Raw genomic sequence first — 23,091 nt, forward strand, 5'->3', positions numbered from 1 at the left:
CACATTCCCCGAAATGGTAGCGAAATAAAAACGTTAAGGTAAACAGGATGTTTATGCTCTCGAAGAAGGAAGTCCTTCCCAAACGCTGCGCTGCTAGTTTGTTAGATACTCTATCGAAGGTTGCAAACGGGATGGCGCGGATGCTGCGTCCTGGAAAGGGGTGTCCAACAATCGAACCAAAAAACTATCCCTCCTCCGAGAATCCTTTCCAGAAACGCAATAACAGCATGACACACACCGCTGCTCAATGCAATGGAACGCACGGTTTGAGTTTGTGCCAGTAAGAACCGGCGGGACCCGAATTCCGATGCCAGCGCGGCGCTCAAACTGTTTGTATTGCACTGTGTTTCGAACAGCCAGCGATTGCGATTGCTATTTTCGGTTGTATTTCGGGTACTGCGCAGCATTGTGACGGATTCTTTTGTCTCTCGGTGCTTTTGGCAATTTCAAAGCGTCCTCTAGATAAACATGTCCGAATGAGTTCCCTTTCGTTTAGCGGACCAACAGCGCAGCGCAATACCCAAACCGCGTTTGTCACGGTACAGTTGCGTTGCTGCAAATAAAATTTCCCAACGTGGAACAAAAAAAAACGCACACTCCCAATCTATTTAGTTCGTGGAGAACCCCTTTTTTCCCGGGATTTTCCAGCAAGATAAAAACATTTCATCTTCATCGTCACAATCGGGTCGCACAATAGTTACGCGACGGTGACACGCACGGTTACAAAACGCTCCCAACCGTACAATGCGCGGCACGTGCCGGAGACATTAATAATCTTCATACAAAATTATATCTGTAAAAAAAAGAGGTTTTTCCACCAGGTCCGGTGTTTTTCAGGGTGAATCCGAGGGGGTGTTGTTTTGCATGTTTGGTGGAAAAACGTGGCAGTTAAAATATATCATCATTAGGAGAGCCTTTTTTATGGCCATACTCCGTCACCCAACTGTCACCCAAATTTCGCGATCAGCACCGTGACCTCCAGACTTTTCATGTCAATCTATCTCAGCTGGTAGAATTTCTACCACAAAAACCCCTTTTTTCCCCATTTCCGAGCGTACGTAGGCTGCCGAATCAATATTGATCTTGCAGTTTAGCGCCACCTTAATGGGCTTTAAGACCGGTGGACGTACGTAGACAACACCAAAAAAGTGGTGCGAAAATCCTTCGCCACACAGCGTTCGGGTGAAAGGAAAAGGGGCGCGTCGAGTCTGCCATTTCTTTCTTGTAGTGTTTGTGATGGATTAAAGTACAGTGCTCGTGGACGGTGCGGGTGCATACTCTTTTATAGTCCTTCTTTGGCTGAGGGTTCTCTGCTCAAACAAAAGGCTCTTACTTACCGCCACAATAGACACTTCAACTACAGACGCTTCGCGACTGACAGCATCGCGACCGGGTGGTGCCAGCTTTCAAATTAAAAAAAGTAAACTCCATTACAAAGTAATAACCATCCGCAGGAAAACAAAAACAGCATAAAATTGCACCACATGTGGCCAGAATGTTTTCGCCACGGACATTGTGCCCACAAATTATGAAGCTTCCCACCATCAGGCACATTAGCGAGGTGTGAGAGATTGATATTTATGTTAATTGATTTTCGTCACCATTACCAATCGTTTCGTCCAAATGGCGGAACAATGATGATTCGGCTGCCTGCGGTCCGTTTGTTGCACATCAGCTGGAACTCTTTTTTGTTGGGGAGGGCCGCATTCTCAACCATCATCATTAATCGGTTCGATCTATTTTTGGGGTATTGGAGGGTATAGGAGGTCTCAGGGAATTTTCTACTGAGCAAATATACACCGACCACAGAATTATATGCCCGAGGTGTAGGGCGATGCTTAGACGAACTAATAGAACATGCATAATTATAGCTTTACACCTCTGGAGTTCCAAAACTTCCACGGATAGAATTCACCACAGGAATTCTTTACTTTTCCTTCCTTATAAAATCCCTTAACCACTCAGTTCTAACGCGTTTTCTTCTACTTTTCTCTCTCTCTCCCCTCACGTCCGACTCTTTAATTACAGCAATTAACAACAAAGGATCACCGATAGACTACAAAACCGGTTCCGCCTGCTCGACACCTACGAAGGACACGCTGAAAAGCTACGATCGCAACTGCATGGGTCCGGTACTGCCGCCCCGCAGCACCATGTGCGGTCCACCGGCCCACCACTACTCGGCGCCACTCAACTTCCGCAAGGGCTTCACCTTCACCAAATGTACATGGAAGTGTACGGCTATCTTAGTGATACTATTAAGTGTTATACTCGTTATAACATTATTATTAACAGGTAATTGCACGCTTTTACGCGCCCCACACCGTCACTTTAATCACCTAATTATAGACCCATCCTGCCCGTTCTTGGTGCTACGCTACATTGCCACCAGAGGTTGGCTGAGCACACTGAGTTCGTCCTGCCGGGTGTGCTCGGCGCTCGTTCGAGGAGAATTTGGTGTCCAAAATATTGGCTGACGTAATATGACGTGCAAGCGTCCCAAAAAAAAACTGGAGGCCCGGACCATTGCGGGATGGAAGATTCGCGACAATGTCCGAGGTATCCCCAATATGTCCGGGTGGCCTTATGTTACATTTGTGACAACCAAAAAAAAACCACACACACACACACACATATCTGATCCAACAAGCAAAGGGCTATCCGAAATGGAGCCTCAGTGGTGGAGTAGGTCGCTGGATGAAGTGTGTGCTACAAAATGTTGTACCATTTGTTGCCTTCAATACGATGGTTGGGAGCGGTTTTTAGAGGACATCAGGCCAGTTGACGAGGGAACAACGCATACGACAGCAAAACCAACCGTAGATTGTAACGCTCGGTAACATGATGTCCGTAACCGTTCGACCTACGCACTACCGGACAGGCGGAAGCTGTGCAAAAACACATCGAAGCTTTGTCCATGTTGTTATGCTTTCTTTTTTTTTTTGCTTGTGGAACACTGACAGTGCAAGCAATGCTAATTTGTGCAAAGTCAAAAAAGATTTAATTCCACAAGGGAGAGTCGAAACACAGATGCGGTGGAACACTGTTTGTTCGGCGACTGTTATTCGTTATACAGCACGAAACAAAAACGAGGGTAAATTTGATCCACGGATAAAATTGAGATTTCGGAGGTGGTCAGTTGGCAGGATATCCAAAATGGATAAAACAGTAGAACCACCACCATACGGTTCCCAGGGCAGGGGCCCGGAATATGATCGAAAAAAAAAATCGGAAGGACAGAAACAGAATGAGAAATTCTACACCATATCATTAGGAGGAAACCTTTTGTCCGGACCGTGCACTCTCGAGTTTTCGGACGCTTTTTAATCACTTAATTTGGGCTGCCCGCACGAGTTCTTGTGGAATCGTAATAAACCGCCATTAATGGCCACATTTCACGTTCGTGGCCGAAGGAAATCAAACCGGACCGGGGCTTGTGTTTCAGTTGACAATTAAGAACGATTTTAGGCATAAGCCGTAGTTTCGAGTTGTTTTGGAGGAAGATGTTTATTCTATTTGCCATTCGTCTGACGCTTCCTCGCTCTCTCAGTCGAATGGGCGCCCATTCCGGCTTTTCAGTGCAGGGTAATGAACATGATTTACTAACCTTGACATGGGATAGAATTACACACCTCCAACAGTTCTGTCCATATGTCCTTCTACAAACATGAGACAAAGTGGTGGACAGTTTCGTTCGTTTTCTTCCGTAAAATCCCCTTCTCAATGCCTCAAAGGGAAGTAACACTCCAAACGGGAAGAAGTCAAGTGATGTCTCTCAATTCCATTTACGGTCCATCGTAACCAGTTTGCTATTATATGTCAGTTCTTCCTGAGGGGTTTAACGGAATAAACGATCGATTGTGCATCCGTTTTCAATATTCGATACCCTCTGCGTGTGTGACGCACGAACCTAGTTGTCAGCTGCTCAGTGGTATGATGATTAATTCCAGTACCCTTTAGGGACGTGAATTCTCACGTTCTCGGCTCCAAAATGATCCTTCCCTTCCGGGCTATCCGGAGACGAACTTCAGAACTCAGTTCTGAGTGCTACTTGATCCTCTTTCTTCTGTATTTGGACGACTTTGTAGGGCTTTTTTCCTTTCAGTATTCGATAGCATAAAGCTCCTCCTCCAGCAACCCACGCAGGAAGCCGGATGGGTCGATATGTTAAAAACCCGGCTCGTGTTTTGTACTTATAACCTTCTCTAACCGTCCTTTTTTGTTACTCTTTTTTCCATTTCCATTTCACAGCATCTAACGTATTAAGTATATCATATCCAACCACCAACCCCTGTACAGTTCTAGTCGATGAGAAGGCAGAAATCTCCGCAGCCAAAAGCACGATAGCGGACGCGAACCGGGCCGGCATACCGGGTGGCGGTGGTGACGGGCTCGGCATCGATCAGTCCCTATCGCAATCCGCTTCCGGTCGGCCAAAACCTATCGCGGCCGACGAATCGTCTCCCGCGTCATCAGCAGCGTCCGGTACGGGTTTGGCCGGGTCATCCTCGCTGTCGGCCGCCTCAACGGCAGCCACCGGCAAGGCAGCCTCCGGTGCGGCAGGAACAGGTACAGTAACAGATAAGCGCATTGTTGCATCCTTACGTTCGGTAGAGTTGTTGCACGCGGTAGCAGATAGTACCGGCACCGGTGGGGTGAACGCTGGTGACGGTAGTAGCGTTGGTGGTGGTGGTGGTGTGATGGTAGTTGCTAAGCGTTCCCGCCGTCAGGCAACGGGTGACAGTAGCACCGGAACTGACACCGGCAGCACTGACCGCAACGATGGGCCCGCTGACGGACGGTTTGATGATAACGATTTGTTGCATGCTTCGGTGGTTGATATTGTGGCCTCAACCGCTCCGACATCCGCTCCGCTGGACGGTAACGCTTACACTGCTCGCAAACAAGGTACGGACGAGGACGAACCAGCACCCGGGACGTCTGATCGAGGCAGCGATGAGTTGCTTCCTTCTGTTCAACCGTTGACTAATTTACTTGCGGCAGCAGTAGGTAGGGACGGTGGTGAAACTGCTATCAACAATGAAACCGTTTACAATGGACGCGATGATGGTGATGAACATTCCCTGACTGGTATGGATGGTTCACGTTCTGCTGAAGACATCCAAGGTCCGGATGACGAAGGCTTCGGTAGCATCGCGCCAACGCAAGATAATGGCATTTTTATCACTAATGATAATGACTTGCCACCGCCTACCACGGCCACGGTGACGTCCTCAGGTACCTTGAAGACGTCTTCGGAAGGTTATCTCCAAACGACCAAACCCACCAAGGAAGTTATCGACGCACGGCTGACCTTCGGTGAGGATGAGAAATGGTCCAACGATGACCCATCAGCCGTGCACGGTGGGATTTATGGTCACGTACCGCTGGATCAGTCGGAGGTAGCGCTGGTCAGCCTGGAGGATGGGTTGGAACTCGGCAAGGAGCGCGATAAGCACTACTACAAAACCATCGAACAGGTGGCGATCAGCGAAGCTGCACACGAGAACACACCAGGGCAGGAAGAGGTAAGGATTCATACACTGCCCGACTCGGTACATCCGGTTACGGACCACCCCACCGTTCCGCTGTACCTCATCAAGGAGGTAAACGGCACGTCATCTTCGGAGGAGGGCGCGGAATTCCCGCGTCTGCTGGTAAACATTTCCATCGCCACCGATCACGGTACGGGCACGGTGCAGCATTCCGTGTACGTCCTGCAGGTGTCCATACCGACACCGGCGGAACATATGCCACGGCCCGCAGCGGATGAACCGAAACCGGCCAACCTCGAGCAACCGCCGGCCGTGCCCCGGTGTCCACCGGAACCACCGCCGGCACCACCGTGCCCAATCAAATGTCCCACCGATTCGCTGTTCGCTCGCTATCGCGTAGTCGACGTGCAGGAGGACGATAGCGAGTTCGTGGAGGTTGACGAGGATGGGGTGGAACCGTCGGTGGTGGGTGTTGCCCGCCAGGATGAGTATGAACTTTCTACCGAATCACCCGAAGCACTGGAAGCCAACGATGGTTTGACGCAAGAATTCACCACAGCGCCACGATTGGTGCAGGAGCAGCAACTTACTGACGGTGATGATGATGTTGCTACTACGACTTCCACCACGGTACCGTCGACCACATCCGCAGCACAATGTCCCGAGGTAACGCCACCGCCCATTCTCATCCTCGAAGGTGAGCATCGAGCGAATTCGCGCTCCGAAACCCAACTCCCATGCTCCCGAATTCCTTCCCCTCGGCGAGGAGGACTTTCGTCTCCACCTCTCTTTTGGAGGTTTCTTCCCGTGTACATACCCACTGCTGCGAATAGTGTCTTCATCAGGCAATCGATTTGCAAGCAGCGAAGCTACCGCAGTACCAGCATCGCCCGGGCACTCGTTCGTCGAAGCGGAGAACCGAGAAGTCGGCAACTAACCTCAAAAAGGATGTGGAACCTGCTTTAAATTCAGCACCGTGCCGGAGCGTACATCTGGCCGCTCTACTGCGGTGGCCGCACACTAATACCACGTGCCCACGAGCGTCGCTTTTAGCCTTCCATCTGTATAAATACGCTTTAGTCGCTTTTTTCGTTTGTTGCTCAGCACACTCATTTGCTTTTGTTCGCTTGATTTGATCGCTTACCTTAGCTGGGGTTTGTATGTGTGTGTGTGTGTGTGTGTGATTGTGGAGCTTAACCTAGAACTAATTAGTATGCACCGAGTGTATTCTATGTATGTGTGTGTATGGTTGAGAGTAGTTTTTAGCAGTTCGGAATGTTGCAGACATTCGGTAGTACATTCTCTACCCTCGACCACTAACTTCCATAGTGATTGGCCTCAAAATCTCTTGTACAACATACATACTAACTAACCTTTTTTATTCCATTCGCTTCTCTTCCCTGTTTTCTTCTCTCTCTCTCTCTTTCACACGCCTCTCTTTATATTTCTATCTATTTTTGTCTCTTTCCTTCTATTGTTTTCTCCTAACCCTACTTTTTGGCGCACTGCCGTACTTTACGTTCTATTTCCGTACCTTTCCGTACTCTTGTGTTGGTTCTCGGGTTGGTTATTGATTTGCAAACTCATGTGGCATGGGTTACATATGGTTGGCGTTCGTCAAAACAAAAACGAACCACACAAAAAACTACAACAGGTGCACGAACATTCCCAGCGCGAAGCTTCCCACCGGACGGTACCACCTTCTCGCAGATCACCCTCGGCCAGCGGCTGTCGAAGGAGATCCCACCGTACAGCTACTGGAACATGCAGTTCTACCAGTCGGAACCGGCGTACGTCAAGTTCGATTACAGCATCCCCCGAGGCGCATCGATAGGTGTTTACGCGCGCCGTAACGCCCTGCCGACGCACACGCAGTATCACTTCAAAGAGGTCCTGAGCGGTTTCAATGCGCGCCAGACACGTGCCACTCATGTAAGTACATCATCATCAACCGTACCGGCCGCATCATCTTACGGGGTGTGTCCCTGCAGTCGGGGCCCTCGGGGGTAGAATTTAACCAGCTGGTAAAGTGTGTGCGCAATTCCCCACCCTCTCGATCAAAAACGATTCACGCCACCCTCGGTCGCTTGGTCAATTCCGCCGTCGGGATTGATTTCTGTTGCTGCCAAGACCCTTTTTACGATCCATCAAGATCAGACAAAACTGATTAATTAGAACGATAGCCAGAAGCGAACCTCGTTTAGATCGGCCATCGACCAGGATTTGCTTGATTCGTCTTCCCGCGTGCGGTAATTGAAAGCCGCTACGGATATTCGAGTGCTGTTTTATTCCGAACCTATTATTCTTCACCATGCGTTAGTGTGCATATACTGACGTAACTTCGCCCGGCGTATGGCAACCGAGGGGTGTTCGTGGATTGCGTGTTTGAACATCCTTTAGCGATTGGCCCTCGCAGGCCCCTAGGACAAATGCCCAACCACCCAGGAATGGTCAACCTCATTTGTTGAGCGATTTATACCTCGCCATAACAAGCGATCTCTGGTGTCCCAGTGGCCGCAGGGAGCCCGTTGTGGGCTTGCGTGTGCGATGTAGCGATAATGAAAAGTTAACTAAACAACCTAAACGTCCCACTGTTGTCCCCGTTTTCGTGGTCGAGTGTTGGCGCTGATTTGACTTGGCACCGGCACCCAGCGCGTCCACCGGCAAGGTCACAGAGCAAATATTGATAAAAATACCCACAGAAGTGGTAGTCGCTCGGGCAAGGTTAGACGAGAAAACTAAGTGGCTCCAAACAGAGTGACAGAAAGCATAGGGTCGCTGAGAAGAGGGAAGGAAGGGTTTTTCTTCTTCCCATGCCTTCCTATTGCAGGGGTGAATACAACCAGGAAATCACGCATCCGCACAGTAGAATGGGCGTGAATATTCGTTAACGAAACATGAACATTAGTTCACGAAAACCATCCCGAATCTTGATAGGATCATGAAAAGCAATCTACTTCTTTGTATAAATGTATTATTAATGATATCGTTCGTGTTCCTTTTTTTTTGTTGCTGCTCACCCTGTTCCTATAGCCATCGATGCGTCGCGAGGTCACACGCTACATGGAACCGGGCCATTGGTTCCTCTCCATCTACAACGATGACGGTGATGCACAGGAGATTGCGTTCTACGCGGTGGTCGCTGAGGATATGACCCAGAACTGTCCGAACGGATGTTCCGGCAATGGTCAGTGTCTGCTTGGACACTGCCAGTGCAATCCTGGTTTCGGTGGCGACGATTGCAGTGAGAGTAAGTGTATACTGTGCGAACGGAGTCGAATATCTCTAACGCACCTCGTCTGTTTCTTCGCCGTTGTAGGTGTCTGTCCAGTGCTCTGCTCGCAGCGAGGCGAATACATTAACGGCGAATGTCAGTGTAATCCGGGCTGGAAGGGCAAAGAGTGCTCACTGCGCCATGACGAGTGCGAAGTTCCGGACTGCAATGGCCATGGGCACTGTGTCAGCGGCAAGTGTGGATGCGTCCGTGGCTACAAGGGCAAATACTGCGAAGAAGGTAGCATTATACATCTGTTTTCTGTTCCATCTTATGTTGTAATAGGAGTTTTTTTTTTTATTTTTCGTTCCGTGTTTGGGGACTTGGAGCTCCTTCGCAGAGTTGCAATGTCGAGTACTCTGGAGCTCACTGCAATGAGCTTTGAGACTGCTGGCCTCAAGTTCACCACCTTCTTTCACTATCTTTTTCCTTGTCTTTTGTCAATACGCGTCTCTTGAGTACTAAACCAAACACTAACACCGTAGAGATCATCCGCTGTAGACACATGCCACTCACACTCACCATAGTGCTCAAACACACTGTAGTGTATCTGACCGCTCGCTCATCACTAACCCTTCAGGAATATTGAAAATGAGCTCAACATAGTTCAAGGATTTCTCAAATCTTCCACTGGAGTTACCCAAGTCTAATCGATTGCTGCCCTTCTTAATTCTTTGCTTAAAGTGGACTGTCCCCATCCGACCTGTACCGGACATGGATTCTGTGCCGAAGGTACCTGCATCTGCAAGAAAGGCTGGAAGGGACCGGACTGTGCCACGATGGACCAGGACGCGCTGCAATGTCTACCGGACTGTTCCGGCCACGGTACGTTCGATCTGGATTCGCAAACCTGCACCTGCGAACCGAAGTGGAGCGGTGAGGACTGTTCGAAGGAGTTGTGCGATCTGAACTGTGGCCAGCATGGTCGATGTGTCGGCGAAACCTGCAGCTGCGATGCCGGTTGGGGTGGCGAATACTGCAATAATAAGCTGTGCGATCCACGCTGTAATGAGCACGGACAGTGCAAGAACGGTACCTGTCTGTGCGTTACCGGTTGGAACGGCAAACACTGCACGTTGGAGGGATGTCCGAATGGGTAAATGATGCGCTTTAAGGTCACTCGTGACACAGAGTGGCAGTTTAGTAATGGCACATTTTGAATCGTTTTACAGCTGCTCCCAGCATGGCCAGTGTCACGTTAGTGGAGAGCTGATGTGGGAATGTCGCTGCTACGAAGGCTGGGACGGTGTGGACTGCTCGGTACCGCTCGAACAAAACTGTGGTGACAATAAGGATAATGATCGCGGTAAGTATCGCTTACTTTTTGAGTGTAATTTCCATAACATCTCAATAATCTTCCCTCTTCAACTAATCCTTCCAACCACATCGAAGACGGTCTGGTCGACTGCGAAGATCCCGAGTGCTGTGGTAGTCACTCGTGTAAGACGAGCCAGCTGTGCGTCTCCGCACCGAAACCAATCGATGTACTGCTGCGCAAGCAACCGCCCGCCATTACGGCATCGTTCTTCGAACGCATGAAGTTCCTGATCGATGAGGGCAGTCTGCAGAACTACGCCAAGCTCGAAACGTTCAACGAAAGGTAAGCAGCCAACCGGAAAGCGTACACTCTTACCTGAAATGAATTTTTGTGTTGTGTTCTGTTCTTTTTTCGGTTATTTTTTTTTTTCGTTTCGTTGTGATACATACTTTTGTTCTCATCTCATTCTCGTGTGTTTCATGTTTAATTTTCCATTGACTCGCCGAACCCGGTGGAGAGATCAATGATTATTTTGCTAGCAATTTGAAATGCTAATTTGCAAAAGGCAAACCAACGTGGCATTATGACCCGGTTGATTGGCGAACAGTTGCAGTTGCGGTTTTTTTTTGTTGTTGTTTGGGTTTTTACGATTTAAATATTTCCGTCGCTTTTTCTGTTTCTCACTTTAATATGGGACTTTGTAACCGTTTGCACAGGTGTCGATTACGTGTTAATCGATCGATGTTTGTGCAAGGTTTTTTTTTATTTGAAATTTTCATTAACCTTCCAATATGGATCTTTTCTCATCAATAAATAATAAAGTAAAGAGTTTATTTATTTGCAATAATTGTTTATTTTAAAGGGGGTTTAACCGGTTTTATCTGTTAACTGGTAACTGTTCGCCATCGCACTCTTCCATTGGTTATGGTCATCCTGCTCCTTATGCCATGACGAATGGAAAGAATTATCATGGAGTTGCCCACAATCGTAAAGTTTTAATTTAAATTTTAAAACGCAAAAATTCATATCATACATCAAATATAAATATATACACGTTTTGTTATTATACAATTACTATATAAATATATTATGTTGTGCCCCCGTCTATTTATACATCCTCCCGCTAATTACCAATTTGTTTTAATTTTTCAATGTTCCGCATTCAACCAAAAAAAAAACAAACAAACCAAACAGAATCAAGTGAAAAAACAAACAAAAAATAGAAAATGCACCTTTTCTCTCTCTCTCATACACACTCTTAAAATATCCGTGAAAAGTGTAGAAGAAGTGATTTTTTGTACGGAGTAAAACACACACCAAAAAAAAATTTCCCCAAACTGCAGCTCCAGTCAGAGAAAATCATACAAAACGGTACTGCATAGCAGCAAAACACAGTACAGCACAGAGTGTACGAACAAAGAGCCTACACAAACACACACACCGTGTCTCTCTGTCTCGCAAGGAAGATAAATTAAACCCCATTAAAGGCATCGGCAAACATTGGCGCAATGCAAACAGCGAACCCCAACAAATGGATCAGCAGTTTTTTTTTTCTGCTCGTGACAATTTTGTATGTTCTTTAATATGTTTCATCGACATTTTTTTTTTTTTCGTCGGAAAGCACATTTCATCACCGCGGTGAAAGCTGGTAGTGGAAAATTTGAAGATGGCACCGTGGTCGGTGTATCATTATGGTATCATAATTGCACAGTGATATTGTGATTCATTTGGAAACAATGCGGCCAATATTTGGAACTGTGAGATCATTTGCAGCTTCGGTTTTGTTGTTGCTGCTCCCGGCGTACCCACTTTTGTTCCTGATACTGCCGCGAGCGGGTTCTGCATTTTCCATTATGTATCGCAAATTAATACATTAAATATTAATCATCATCGAGCACTTTCGCGCGCTCGGGCACGCCTGTACGGGCGGAATGAGCTAACACAGTTCGTTCCCCGGGAAAGGACGGTGGGTGGTACCGTCTGGATGTGTGAGGTTTGTCATTTTCCCCCCTACCCACAGGCACGATAGGTGGGAAACCCCATCTAGCGCTGGTGAAAATTCCATTCGCACCGGGACGGTCGCCGTAAATCGATCGAGTCGATTTCGCCCATTTGCCTGTTTTTTTTTGTTAAACAAAAGCCATTGACTTTCGCAGCTCGGTAAAGGGATGCAACAACCACAACCTGTCCCATTCCTCCCTTCCCCCGCCACCTGGTGGCCCCACAATTTGAATCCAGGCACTGGGAAAGGCTGTGAAAAATTAATTCATACTCAATCGCTCGATGATGATTATAACACCAGCACTTAATGCGATAATATTTTAATTATTACCAACCGTGGCTGGATACTTCGGTTGGGCAATTGCGCTGGTTTTGCTGGGTCGTTCGCCCTCGCTTAAAGCTGGAAAACATGGGAGCCAAATCCTTTTTTAACTTTATGCCTCCACACGTCGTTGTTTCCCACAGGCTTTTATTGCCCATTTGCAGCGTCACTGGTAGCAACATAGTTATAGAAACTTTGTTGCGTTGCATACAATGCATTCAATTAGCATCACCAAGAGCCCGATTAATAGTGGGAATAAGCTTAGCGTACATAAATTGGTTGAAATTAGGAGTTTTCATATGAACATACAAAAAGAAAAGAGATTTCAAGGGCAAAGTTAGGGGCAGTATCCAACCTTAAACTTCTACTAACAACTCCCCACATTGTGTTTCCAAGCAAAAGAAAACAAAGAAAAAAAATCATTGGCTAAAATGTAACCCCATCTCGTCGAGAGAACTAATATCTAATCACTGTTTCCATTTTTGCTTTTCTCTCCTTCCATTTCTATCTCTCTCTCTCTCTCTCTCCGTTTCAATCTCGGCTAACCACTGTTCAAACTAACCACTACTAAACTACTACCACTACTTCTACTACTACTACCACTACTACCACCATCACTTCTATTGCTTCGTGTATCGTGCAGCGTTTTTTGGAATCATTTTAATGCAAGGTAAGACCCCGCGAACCGAACATCCCAAAGTTCTAAGATTGGAAAGTCTTTTTTTTGAAGTACACAAAAACAAAAAAAGAAGAATCCGTATACACACTCGCCCGGGGGTCAAAAGCATACGCGAGGAAATGCCGTGTCGTGTCGCGAAAAGGACTCACTCTCAGTAGTAGTAGCCACGTAACCATCACTAACCACTTAATAGTAATAAACTGCCCTTCTCATCGATCCACTCGATCAGATGTGTGACATGGTTGAATTTGCTTGCAGTAGCAGCGTAAAATCAAGCGGAAAAAAACAAAAGATGCAAACTGTTTTGCGGAATAGTTCCTTCCAAAGCCTCTCCCGCCATCACTTCACTGGTCTCCCCTAGTAAAAACACCTACATCCCTACACAATCCTTCCGGGGTTACCCCCGTTATGACCTCCCACACATCAATCAAAGGGCACATTTGTGCATGTTTTCCCTGTTTTCCAACATAAACCCACCAACCCCCAACCCTGCGAACGCTTGTTTAGCAAGGCCTTTCGGCCTGTATCGCGCAAAAAATCAAGCTCCAACAACTCACCCTCCCCCACCTAAAACCCAACCACCCCTAACTGTCCCATTTGTTGTCCTTTCTCGTTTTCCTTGCTTCCACAAAAAAAAATACAAGCTTCCCACTTTTGATCTTCAGTTTTGTGTACCGTGATACCGAATTTATGTTTTAATTGTGTTCACACACGTTTCACCTCTTTGCGTACAGTCGGCGTAATTTGTGTTGTTGTTTATTTTTTCCGTAGTGTCCATTTTGGTTGTTTGTAGTTGTTTTTTGTTTGTTTATCTTAAATTTCTATATACGTTTCGCTGTATGTGTGTGTGTGTGTGTGTATGTGAGTGAGTGTATGTGTGCAAAAGAAAATGAATTTAACATATTTTTCCAACTTTTGTGTGTTTTTATATGAGCAAAACAATAATAAAAAACAAAACAACATGGAGTAACAATATCCTTTGAAGCATGACCGACATTCTTTCATGGTCGTGCGCCTGTATGTGTTTATTAAAACACGTTTTTGCTCCTTCCTTTCGGTCTTGTTGCGCATAAATGCGTAACTGGTAATTAAATTTTTCAATAAAAGAAAAAATGTCAACCTGCCAAAATGTCTGTGTGTGTGCGTGTGTGACACAGTCAGACAGGAGCGCAACACGGGCGGATGACTTAACAAGATATTTTGCACGGTTTTTTTTTTCACACACACAGCCGTCCGTACCGGGACGTGACCCCGTTTATTGTGCAGGCTTAAAAGACCATAGAATATGCCCAGCGCTCGGTTTTCCCCGTCCTCACTGTGTACGGCGCACCGGGCGCCTCCATGTTGTTATATGAAACCAGCAAGCAACCGGTAGCGCGTCACTTGATCTATCCGGTCAACCAATTTTGGGGCCCGGATAAACCAAACCAAACAACCTAGGACACTATCGTCGTAACCCAATTTTCAGCACACTCGTGTTCGCTTTAAATAAAATATAACCGAATCATTTTTCGGGCTACGGATGATCCTGGCGAGCCTTCCCTCCAACTGCAACTGCCTGCGTTGTTCACGGTGGAAATTTTCAATGGTTCCGACCGGCCCACCAACGGCATGTGCAGTTGCGGTCGGGTTTTTGCGAACCTTTGCAGTTCATAACCAAAAATTTATCACCCCGGGTACGGGGTGGGCCGTACTGGCGACTCGATTGTCGGTGCACGATACGATAAACTGCAACGCAGCACAGCGCAATAACACGGGACAGAAGCCACATGTACATTATTAAAAAAAAAACAACAACGAGGTCAACGTGTACATTATCGGATGCAAGAGAGAATGAACAACGAAAAAAAAAAACGCACCCCAAACAGCTAAAGGGTCACGCATGTACCGCGTTGTACCTACTAAATTGTGGCTGGACCCACAAACCCCATTGTGCCCCAAGTGTGCCAAATGTTTATTGAAAATTTTAATGCTATTACATAGAAATATTTCCGCTCGCGGATACACGTACCGAGTCGCCGGGGGTTTGTAGTGCTTGTTTCTTGTCGCTTCCTGGACACACGTAATTTTTTTGTATCTACGCGCGCGTACGCGCGTAATTCCATTATCAGTTCATCAATTTATCGTTTGCTGGTCAGCCATTTTGTGTGTGCGCGCATACACAAATTCCGATGCGCTTTAATTAGGTTATGGTGGTACACCGTTGCATGTTATTTAGTTTAGTGGAACTATTTAAAAAAAAAGAAAAGCACACCCAGTGTAGTTTTATGTTTGTTTTTGTCGCCCCATAACACATTACTCCCTCGGTACACCCGGAAAACCCCCCCGACACGAACCATTATCCCTTACCATCTCCACCTGTTCTCCAACTGTTTGTCCATTGTGAAAACTAGTACTTGTGTAAGATGTTACGCAGAAGGGAAGAGAACGACCGAATAGAGAAGAATTCCTCGCGAACGCAATGCTCCTCCAGCCGGGAAGTGTGGCGTCCCCGATGAAGCATTACTAATGCGTGTTCTGTTTTGTCTTGCAGCCGATCGGCCGTCATTCGAGGGCGCGTCGTCACCTCGCTCAACATGGGTTTGGTAGGTGTGCGCGTCAGCACCTCGACACCGCTGGAAGGGTTCACCCTCACCCGGGATGACGGTTGGTTCGATCTGATGGTGAACGGGGGCGGTGCGATAACGCTCCAGTTCGGCCGCTCACCGTTCCGACCGCAGACACGCATCGTGCAGGTACCCTGGAATGAGGTCGTCATCATCGACACGGTGGTGATGTCTACGTCGGACGACAAGTCGCACCATGGACCGCCGCACACGTGCTTTTCGCACGATTACGATCTCATGAAGCCGGTCGTGCTGGCAACGTGGAAGCATGGATTCCAAGGTGCCTGCCCGGATCGGAGCGCCATCCTGGCGGAGTCGCAGGTCATCCAGGAATCGCTGGCTATCCCCGGCACCGGCCTGAACCTGGTCTACCATAGCTCCCGTGCGGCTGGGTATCTGTCGACGATTAAGCTACAGCTGACGCCGGACACGATTCCGCCGACACTGAAGCTCATCTATCTGCGCATCACAATCGAAGGCATACTGTTCGAGCGTGTGTTCGAGGCGGATCCCGGCATCAAGTTCACCTACCCGTGGAATCGGCTCAACATTTACCGCCAGCGTGTGTACGGCATCACCACCGCGGTGGTTAAGGTGGGCTACCAGTACACCGACTGCAAGGATGTGGTGTGGGACGTGCAGACGACGAAGCTGAGCGGGCATGACATGAGCATCTCGGAGGTTGGTGGCTGGAACCTGGACATCCACCATCGGTACAACTTCCACGAAGGCATCCTGCAGAAGGGCGACGGTTCCAACATCTATCTGAAGCATAAGCCGCGCGTTATTCTTACCGCGATGGGTGACGGGCATCAGCGCCCGTTGGAGTGCGGTGATTGCAACGGTATTGCCACCAAGCAACGGTTGCTGGCACCGGTAGCGCTGGCCGCAGCCCCCGACGGTAGTCTGTACGTGGGTGACTTCAACTACATCCGGCGGATCATGATCGACGGTACGGTTCGGACGGTGGTGAAGCTGAACGCAACCAGAGTGTCCTACCGCTACCACATGGCGCTCAGCCCGCTCGATGGTTCGCTGTACGTGTCCGATCCGGAATCGCATCAGATCATCAAGGTGCGCAACAAGGACGACACGCACGATCCCGACCACAACTGGGAGCCGGTGGTGGGCAGTGGCGAACGATGCCTTCCCGGCGATGAGGCGCACTGCGGTGATGGTGGGCTGGCGCGCGATGCTAAGCTGGCGTACCCGAAAGGGGTGGCTATCTCCTCGGACAACATCTTGTACTTCGCGGACGGCACCAACATCCGGATGGTGGATCGGGACGGTGTGATCAGCACCCTGATCGGCAATCATATGCACAAGTCGCACTGGAAGCCGGTACCGTGCGAGGGAACGCTCAAGATTGAGGAAATGCATCTCCGGTGGCCGACGGAGCTGACCATCAACCCGCTGGACGACACGCTGCACATCATTGACGATCACATGATACTGCGCATGACGCCGGATGGACGCGTTCGGGTGATTGCCGGCCGGCCAATGCACTGTGCTACGGCTGGCGGAAGCGGAACCGGCACTGGTTTGAGCACGGGTGTGAGCGGAAGCGTATCGACGGCACTGAACTACGACACCGACCTGGCGATTCACGCGACACTGGTAATGCCGCAGAGCATCGCCTTCGCACCGTCGGGTGATCTGTACGTGGCTGAAAGTGACTCGCAGCGCATCAATCGTATTCGGGTGATTGGAACAGATGGCAAGATTGCGCCGTACGCGGGTGCCGAATCGAAGTGCAACTGTCTCGAGCGGGGTTGTGACTGTTATGAAGCGGATCACTATCTTGCGATCAGTGCGAAGTTCAACACGATCTCCGCCATCACTGTGACGCCGGATGGGCACGTGCACATTGCCGATCAGGCGAACTACCGCATCCGGTCGGTCATTTCGAGCTTACCGGAGGCCGGCACCTCGAAGGAGTACGAGATATATGCGCCGAACGCACAGGAGATCTACGTGTTCAATCGCTTCGGTCAGCATATCGCCACCAAGAACATAATGACCGGTGAAACGGTGTACAGCTTCCTGTACAATGTCAACACGTCGAACGGCAAGCTGAGTACGGTGACGGATGCAGCTGGCAACAAGGTGTTCCTGCTGCGCGATTACACCGCCCAGGTGAACTCGATCGAGAACACGAAGGGCCAGAAGTGCCGTCTGCGCATGACTCGCATGAAGATGCTGCACGAGCTGAACACGCCGGACAACTACAACGTGACGTTCGAATATCACGGACCGACGGGTTTGCTGAAGACGAAGCTCGACTCGACGGGACGGTCGTACGTGTACAACTACGACGAGTTTGGGCGGTTAACGTCCGCCGTCACACCAACCGGCAAGGTGATCGATCTTACCTTCGATCTGAGCGTGCAGGGCGCTACCGTCAAGGTGACGGAGAATTCGCAGCGTGAGGTGTCGATGTTGATCCAGGGATCGTCGGTTGTGTCGAAGGTTGGGGAGGCTGCCACCAAGACGACAGTTATGCTCGATGGCGGTACCACTAGCGTTTCACCGTGGGGCAACGCAGTGTCGGTGGAGTCGGTACCGTACGTACTGCTGGCGGAGGTAGATCCACTGCTGGGCGAAAGCTACCCGGTGCCGTCGAAACAGCGCACGGAGATTAATGGGGATCTATCCAACCGTTTCGAATGGCGCTACTTCATCCGCCATGTACCGGTACGGGGTAAGAATGCTCGCACGTTGACGCAGGTCGGCAGAAAGCTGCGCGTGAATGGTGAAAATCTGCTCACGTTCGAGTATGAGAAGGACACATCCTCCATTACGGTCTCCGTGGACGATAAGACTGAGCTGCTGAACGTGACGTACGATAAATCGTCGCGTCCGATCGCGTACCGTCCGCAGTCGGGCGAGTACGCTGACGTGGACCTCGAGTACGACCGGTTCGGACGGCTGATATCGTGGAAGTGGGGCAATCTGAAGGAAGAGTACACGTTCGATCGGGCTGGTCGGCTGAACGAGATCAAGTACGGCGATGGTAGCTCCATTGTTTACGCGTTCAAGGACACGTTCAGTAGCCTTCCGCTCAAGGTGACCACACCGAGACGGTCGGACTATTTGCTGCAGTACGATGATGCGGGGGCATTGCAGTCGCTGACGACCCCACGCGGACACATCCACGCCTTCTCGCTGCAAACGTCGCTCGGGTTCTTCAAGTATCAGTACTACTCGCCGATCAACCGCCATCCGTTTGAGATCCTGTACAGCGACGAGGGTCAAATACTGGCCAAGATTCATCCGCACCAGAGTGGCAAGGTGGCGTTCGTGCACGATACCGCTGGGCGGCTGGAGACGGTGCTTGCTGGACTGTCCTCCACGCAGTACACCTACCAGGAGAGTACGAGTCTGGTGAAGCAGGTGGAGGTACTCGAGCCGGGCTTTGAGTTGCGACGCGAGTTCAAGTACCATGCGGGTGTGCTGAAGGATGAGAAGCTTAAGTTCGGTTCGAAGAGTGGATTAGCCTCGGCCCACTTCAAATACCAGTACGATGGTAATGCGCGCCTTAGCGGCATCGAGATGGACGTTAATGGCAAGGAGTTACCGATCGTACGCTTCAAGTACGGACCCGCCCAGGGCACGCTGGACGCGGTGAGCGATCTGCGCATTACGCGCAATGCATTCAACCGCACGGTCGTGCAGGACACTTCCAAGCAGTTCTTCACGATCACCGATTTTGACGAGCACGGACGTGTGAAGAGTGTTCTGATCAACATCAAGTCGTTCGATGTGTACCGACTGGAGCTGGACTACGACCTGCGCAATAGAATCCGAACGCACAAGGTGATGGTTGGGCGCTCCACTTCCCTGGACAAGGTGAACTACAACGCGGATGGGCACGTGATGGAGGTTGTTGGAACGAACAGCTGGAAGTACGTGTACGACGAGAATGGCAACATTATTGGAATTCTGGAACAGGGTGACAAGACGAACCTGGGCTATGATACCGGCGATCGGGTGGTGCAAGTTGGAGACGTTGAGTTCAACAGCTACGATGCACGTGGGTACGTTGTGCGCCGTGGTGAGCAGAAGTATCGCTACAACAACCGCGGCCAACTGATACACGCAATGGAGCGCGATCGTTTCCAGACCTGGTACTTCTACGATGATCTCGGCCGGCTAGTGGCCTGCCACGATGAGAAGGGCAACGTGACGCAGTACTTCTACGCCAACCTGAACGCACCGGAGTTGATCACACACATCCATTACCCGAAAGCCGGACGTACCTCGCGACTGCTGTACGACGACCGCCATATGCTGATTGCGATCGAGACGGGTGATCAGCGGTACTATGTAGCGACGGATCAGAATGGTTCACCGATCGCACTGTTTGACGTTGGTGGGGCTATTGTGAAGGAGATCCGCCGAACTCCGTTCGGTAAAATCGTGAAAGACACCAACCCGGGACTGTTTGTGCCGATCGACTTCCACGGTGGATTGCTCGATCCCAACACGCGACTTGTGTACATGGAACAGCGTCTGTACGACACCGGCGTGGGCCAGTGGATGACACCGGCCTGGGAGCAGCTGGCAACGGAGATGCGTCACCCGACGGATGTGTTTATCTACCGCTTCCACAACAACGATCCCATCAATCGGCGCGAACCCGAGGGCAACTACATGAACGATCTGCGCTCCTGGCTGAAGCTGTTCGGGTACGACGTCACGAAGATGCAGGGCTCTCGCTACACCCGGGACATGATCTACAGGCCGACGGCGACGATCAAGTCACCGCAGCTCGCACCCGACTTTGGCGTCATGTCCGGACTGCAGTGCATCGTCGAGAAGGTGGACGAGAAGTTTGCCGACTTTGGCTTCATACCGAAGCCGCTGCTGAAGATGGAGTTGAAGACGCGCAATCTGCTGCCCCGCGTCGCCTACCGTCGGGGCGTGTTCGGGGAGGGCGTGCTGATCTCACGCATCGATGGCCGTGCGCTGGTTAGCGTGGTGGACGGTTCGAACAGTGTCGTGCAGGATGTGGTCTCGTCCGTGTTCAATAACTCGCACTTCCTCGATCTGCACTTCAGCATCCACGACCAGGACGTGTTCTACTTCGTGAAGGACAACGTGATGAAGCTGCGTGACGATACGGAGGAGCTGCGCCGGCTCGGCGGGATGTTTAATATTTCCGCACACGAAATCAACGACCATGGCGGAGCGAACGGCAAGGAGCTACGTCTGCACGGTCCGGACGCGGTCGTCATCATCAAGTACGGGGTCGATCCGGAGCAGGAGCGCCACCGTATACTGAAGCACGCCCACAAGCGTGCCGTCGAGCGGGCTTGGGAGCTGGAGAAGCAGCTCGTTGCGGCAGGCTTCCAGGGTCGTGGCGATTGGACCGAGGAGGAAAAGGAAGAGCTCATCTCGCACGGTGACGTCGATGGGTGGATCGGTGTTGACATCCACAGCATCCACAAGTATCCGCAGCTGGCGGACGACCCGGGCAATGTTGCGTTCCAGCGTGACTCGAAGCGCAAACGGCGAAAGAGTGGGGGAACGTCCAGCGGTGGCGGTGGTGGCAGCCACAAGGCAAAGCGTGAACATCGTCACGAGACGATAATACTGCCGCTGCCGGTGGCATCGGTTGCTCCGTCCCCGTCGGTACCCACGTCCTCGATGTCGTCGGCGACGTCGACATCTGCGTCGGCCCCATCGCTGCCGTTGTCGTCGGTCGCATCTTCGCCCACTTCGCCATCGTCCTCGGTGCCATCCGCGGTACCGGCAGTCGCAGGGACCGCATCGGCAGCAACGGTACGACCGAGTGCTGCAACGTGAAGCCAAACGACCGTTGGACCAGCACAGAGAGAGAGGATGTTCTAGATATTGTGATATACATAGGATTTACTTTCCTTCCGCCGTACCTTTCGTTCCGTCAGTGTTGTTCGGTTTTCCCCCGATATTGGTTAAGCCAATATGTGCAGTTGTAGTCTGATGAACAAAGCAAAAACAAATCAAAACCCAATGACTCCCGCAAACCAACTCGTGTTGCAGTACTCCTACGGAGCTCAGCAGGGTTTTGTGTTTCCAGATGGCAAAGAGAAGTGACGCAATAGGTCAATGCCATAGGTACGATACGATCCGTTTAGGGGGAAAAGAAATCTAAACTCACACAAACACACGAGCACCACGTCACAGATAAACACGATCGCTGATCATTCAAGTTTGCTTTTAGTGAAGATGTGCCGAGCGCCCACGTATTAGGACGCTCCATCTACCCACACATGACAAGTAGTTTATATTAGCGGCAATGAAGAGATGAAGTGTATAGTTGTAGGTAAAATTAGCACACAGTGGAGAGTAGATAATTTAGGGCAGTCTTCGCGAAGCGGTGTATCGCTTCCGTATCGCCAGCAGGAGCGCGTGTTTGTATCGATCGGCGTCGTTACAGTGCCATTAGACGATCGGTTTATTCGGTTCCAAGTCACAAACTGCGGGAGGTCATCTAGGAGGTAGTGGATAAAGCGAGCTGAACCTCTTTTTTTAGAACTCGTGAAACCATTGAAGATTTTAAACGTGAGCGGAAGAACGTTTGTTTGGTTCTTCTGCCATCCTCTGTGTGTGTGGGTGTGTGGGGCAGGGTTACTCTCTCCCGTGATCGTGTGCATCTTGAACTGTGGCGTATTAGTACAGTTTAGCCGTGCCATAATCGTACCGATCCATTACAAACGTGAAGAGTATTGGTGCGTCACAGGCTCGGTGCATCCGGCACACTGTGGAGATATGGGGACCCCGTTGTCCCACGCCCTCACCAAGGACTTTTTCACCGGAAAACAGATTGTACAGACCGTAGAATAATTATTAAACTGTACACATAGAAGGAAGCACGCATAGGAGCAAAGTTCTTTTTGTCGCCAGAGTATATAGCTGTCTACTAACACACCCATACTGTGCTGCAAGTATGCCTCTTCCAGCTTTACTGTCACTTTCTTAGACCTTTTTTTTTGGTTTTCACAGATACTCTACCAGCACGCGCACACTGTAGCGTTTCTTTGTTTTTTGCCGAAACCCACCAAATAAATAGGAAGCATACTGCAAGGAGCAATACATGAGACATACAGCACAGCTAAAGCATTACAATACAAACTACCACTCAAACGGTTGATAGGGTTTTACGGACAGGAAGGGTAATTTACATTTATCACACGGCATCAATGTGAGTAGATAAAGGAAAAACGCATGTAAATGAGATCTTTGCTGTCGTACATGACCACACAGCACACACACACACTCTCTTTGGCTTCTACAGGGTATTTGTAAATGGGCAGAAAGTGAGCAAAAACAATGCATGTAAAGCAGAATGGCGAAACATTGGGTAGAACATAGTGAACATATGTAACAGCAAACCGATCAATAGCGAGTAACGAACAATATTAAAGCAGCAGGTTACAGCAGGATAGTGAATGACATCTTAAATAGTTATCAA

General features: G+C 49.7%; 1 protein-coding gene across 1 annotated transcript in view; it reads left to right on the top strand.

Moving 5' to 3' along the window:
- The window catches only part of LOC128718506 (teneurin-m), a 509,672-nt gene extending 488,229 nt beyond the window's left edge, over positions 1-21,443 (top strand). Inside the window, exons 4-13 of the mRNA XM_053812128.1 lie at positions 2,029-2,295; positions 4,252-6,192; positions 7,150-7,427; positions 8,529-8,745; positions 8,815-9,009; positions 9,454-9,865; positions 9,942-10,075; positions 10,162-10,369; positions 12,994-13,020; positions 15,563-21,443. Coding sequence (XP_053668103.1) covers positions 2,029-2,295; positions 4,252-6,192; positions 7,150-7,427; positions 8,529-8,745; positions 8,815-9,009; positions 9,454-9,865; positions 9,942-10,075; positions 10,162-10,369; positions 12,994-13,020; positions 15,563-21,443 — 9,560 coding nt within the window. The remainder of the gene's footprint in view (positions 1-2,028; positions 2,296-4,251; positions 6,193-7,149; positions 7,428-8,528; positions 8,746-8,814; positions 9,010-9,453; positions 9,866-9,941; positions 10,076-10,161; positions 10,370-12,993; positions 13,021-15,562) is intronic.
- Positions 21,444-23,091: the final 1,648 nt, after the last annotated feature.

The sequence above is a fragment of the Anopheles marshallii genome, chromosome 2 (assembly GCF_943734725.1).
Source record: "Anopheles marshallii chromosome 2, idAnoMarsDA_429_01, whole genome shotgun sequence".
In the NCBI taxonomy this organism is placed as follows: domain Eukaryota; kingdom Metazoa; phylum Arthropoda; class Insecta; order Diptera; family Culicidae; genus Anopheles; species Anopheles marshallii.